Below are 2,500 nucleotides of genomic sequence, written 5' to 3' on the forward strand. Positions count from 1 at the left end.
CCGTTATTGGCACGCCCCCGTCTGTAGCTGAATCACTCTCCGCTCACCTCTCGAATAGCGCTGGGAGGCCCAGGCAGATGGCAGCAGCCAATAGCCCCTCCGTCCACTGCTCTGGACAGGTGTCAGGTGCGTACAGAGTCCTGAGGGCAAAGGACAGTGCTGGTGTGTGTGTGTGTGTGTGTGTGTGTGGGTGGGTGGGGGTGGGGTGATTGGGGAACATGAGAGAAGAGGTGATAAGTAACACCATACACAGTCAATAACAGATGCATTCATTAAAGGAACACGCTGACAGATGTATTCGTTAAAGGAACACGCTGACTTTTTTGGGAAATAAGATTATTTGCTCTCTACCCCAGAGTTAGATAAGATGATACATGCGATTCTCACCTCCCACTTCCTGTGAATTAGGCTAAGCTAGGCTAACTGGTGTAACCCACTTCTAGTTAATTGTGCTAAGCTAGGCTAACTGGTGTAACCCACTTCTAGTTAATTGTGCTAAGCTAGGCTAACTGGTGTAACCCACTTCTACTTAATTGTGCTAAGCTAGGCTAACAGTGTCAGGCTGGGTTATTGCACACACAGCGGAGAGACTACGCATTCCAGTTGCAAGTTACAGTTTTTCTCAGTCGCACATTTCTCAGATCAGAATTGAAATTCTCAAAACTGTTCATTCAAACTCCATATCATCTCAGAACCAGTTTCTCCCCATTTTGAACAAACAGCAGTGCTTTAGTACACGCAACTGATTTTGTAAATGTTTGCTGTTTTTTACATTTTCAATTGCTAATGTCATGTTGGTCAAAATGCACTGTACTGGTCCCCTGCTGAATAGTCCTACCCTGTAAATCAAATTGGCCTTATTTCATCGCCTGTGTAATCATATGATGCAATCATATGCATGCAAATATGAGACATGACAGACAGGAAGTATACAGAGATGTACAATAGTGCCCAGCTCTGACTAAGCTGTGTTATACTGCATACTTTTCATTTGCACAATGCTGTAAAAGCCTTATACTGTTCACAATGTCTGTCAACAGTAAACACTTAACATGTGTGTGTGTGTGTGTGTGTGTGGGAGGAGTATGGCATTAAAGGGCCAATAGGGAGTGACCTGGTCAGTGTGGTCAGTTCAGTGGCTCACCCTCTTTGGTTATGGACGGGTCTTTCACATGAAGCTGCATGAACAGAGGACCCAGAGCTTTTCTCTCGTTCCTCTTCCTCTGAGAGGGTTGACTCTCAGGCCTGCTGTGGGGTCCTTCACTCCTGCGGCCGCCACTCTTATTGCCTGAGCAAAAAGACACTCCAGTCAGTCACTGCAGGCACGCACACACACACACACACACACACACACAATAAAACATGCAAACACATTTGATCATGTTACTTGGATCGGCAAATACTAGGTAAAATATCAGAGTATCCAAATAGTGCTGTCTATGTTATACAACACTGCCATGTTGTTCAAAGCACAACACAAGTATTATGGGAGTCACCATCTTCTGCACACATAAGCCACCATCTTCTATACAGCATATCTATATGGGAGGTTCCTACTGTATACACCATATCTATATGGGAGGTTCCTATACACCATATCTATATGGGAGGTTTCTATACACCATATCTATATGGGAGGTTTCTACTAACATATCTATAAGGGAGGTTTCTACTATATAGCATATCTATATGGGAGGTTTCTATACACCATATCTATAAGGGAGGTTTCCACTATACAGCATATCTATATGGGAGATTTCTATACACCATTTCTATATGGGATGTTTCTATACACCATATCTATGAGGTTTCTACTATATAGCATATCTATATGGCAGGTTTCTATACACCATATCTATATGGGATGTTTCTATACACCATATCTATGAGGTTTCTACTATATAGCATATCTATATGGGAGGTTTCTATACACCATATCTATATGGGAGGTTTCTATACACCATATCTATATGGGAGGTTTCTATACATATCTATATGGGAGGTTTCTTCTATACAGCATATCTATGTGGGAGGTTTCTATACAGCATATCTATGTGGGAGGTTTCTATACACCATATCTATATGGGAGGTTTCTATACACCATATCTATATGGGAGGTTTCTATACATATCTATATGGGAGGTTTCTATACACCATATCTATATGGGAGGTTTCTATACATATCTATATGGGAGGTTTCTTCTATACAGCATATCTATGTGGGAGGTTTCTATACAGCATATCTATATGGGAGGTTTCTATACACCATATCTATATGGGAGGTTTCTATACACCATATCTATATCACTTGATGCAGTTTACCACAGTTCACTACGTTTTATAACTGGAGATGGGTTTAATTTATACCAAAATGTAGGATGGTCTTCCCTCTATGATAGGAGGGAAAGGCACTGCCCCCTTTTTGTTTATAAGATTACTGGGAAAGTTACCTTTATACCTAACTTCTCTTCTGAACATAAAATCAATCTGCCACAATACA

At 41.3% G+C, this 2,500-nt stretch overlaps 1 protein-coding gene across 1 annotated transcript in view; it reads right to left on the bottom strand.

Annotated features, from left to right (window-relative positions):
- btbd16 (BTB (POZ) domain containing 16) overlaps nt 1–2,500 on the bottom strand; it is a 22,047-nt gene that overhangs the window by 9,333 nt on the left and 10,214 nt on the right. Inside the window, exons 5-6 of the mRNA XM_076265780.1 lie at nt 1,145–1,288; nt 48–159 (exon numbers count right to left, since the gene is read on the bottom strand). Of these exons, the coding sequence (XP_076121895.1) occupies nt 48–159; nt 1,145–1,288 (256 nt within the window). The remainder of the gene's footprint in view (nt 1–47; nt 160–1,144; nt 1,289–2,500) is intronic.

This window comes from Alosa pseudoharengus, unplaced genomic scaffold (assembly GCF_046254945.1).
Source record: "Alosa pseudoharengus isolate Yale_2024_CS ecotype anadromous, Long Island Sound unplaced genomic scaffold, YU_APseudo_1.1 YU_APseudo_1.1_scf_4, whole genome shotgun sequence".
Taxonomy (NCBI): Eukaryota; Metazoa; Chordata; class Actinopteri; order Clupeiformes; family Clupeidae; genus Alosa; species Alosa pseudoharengus.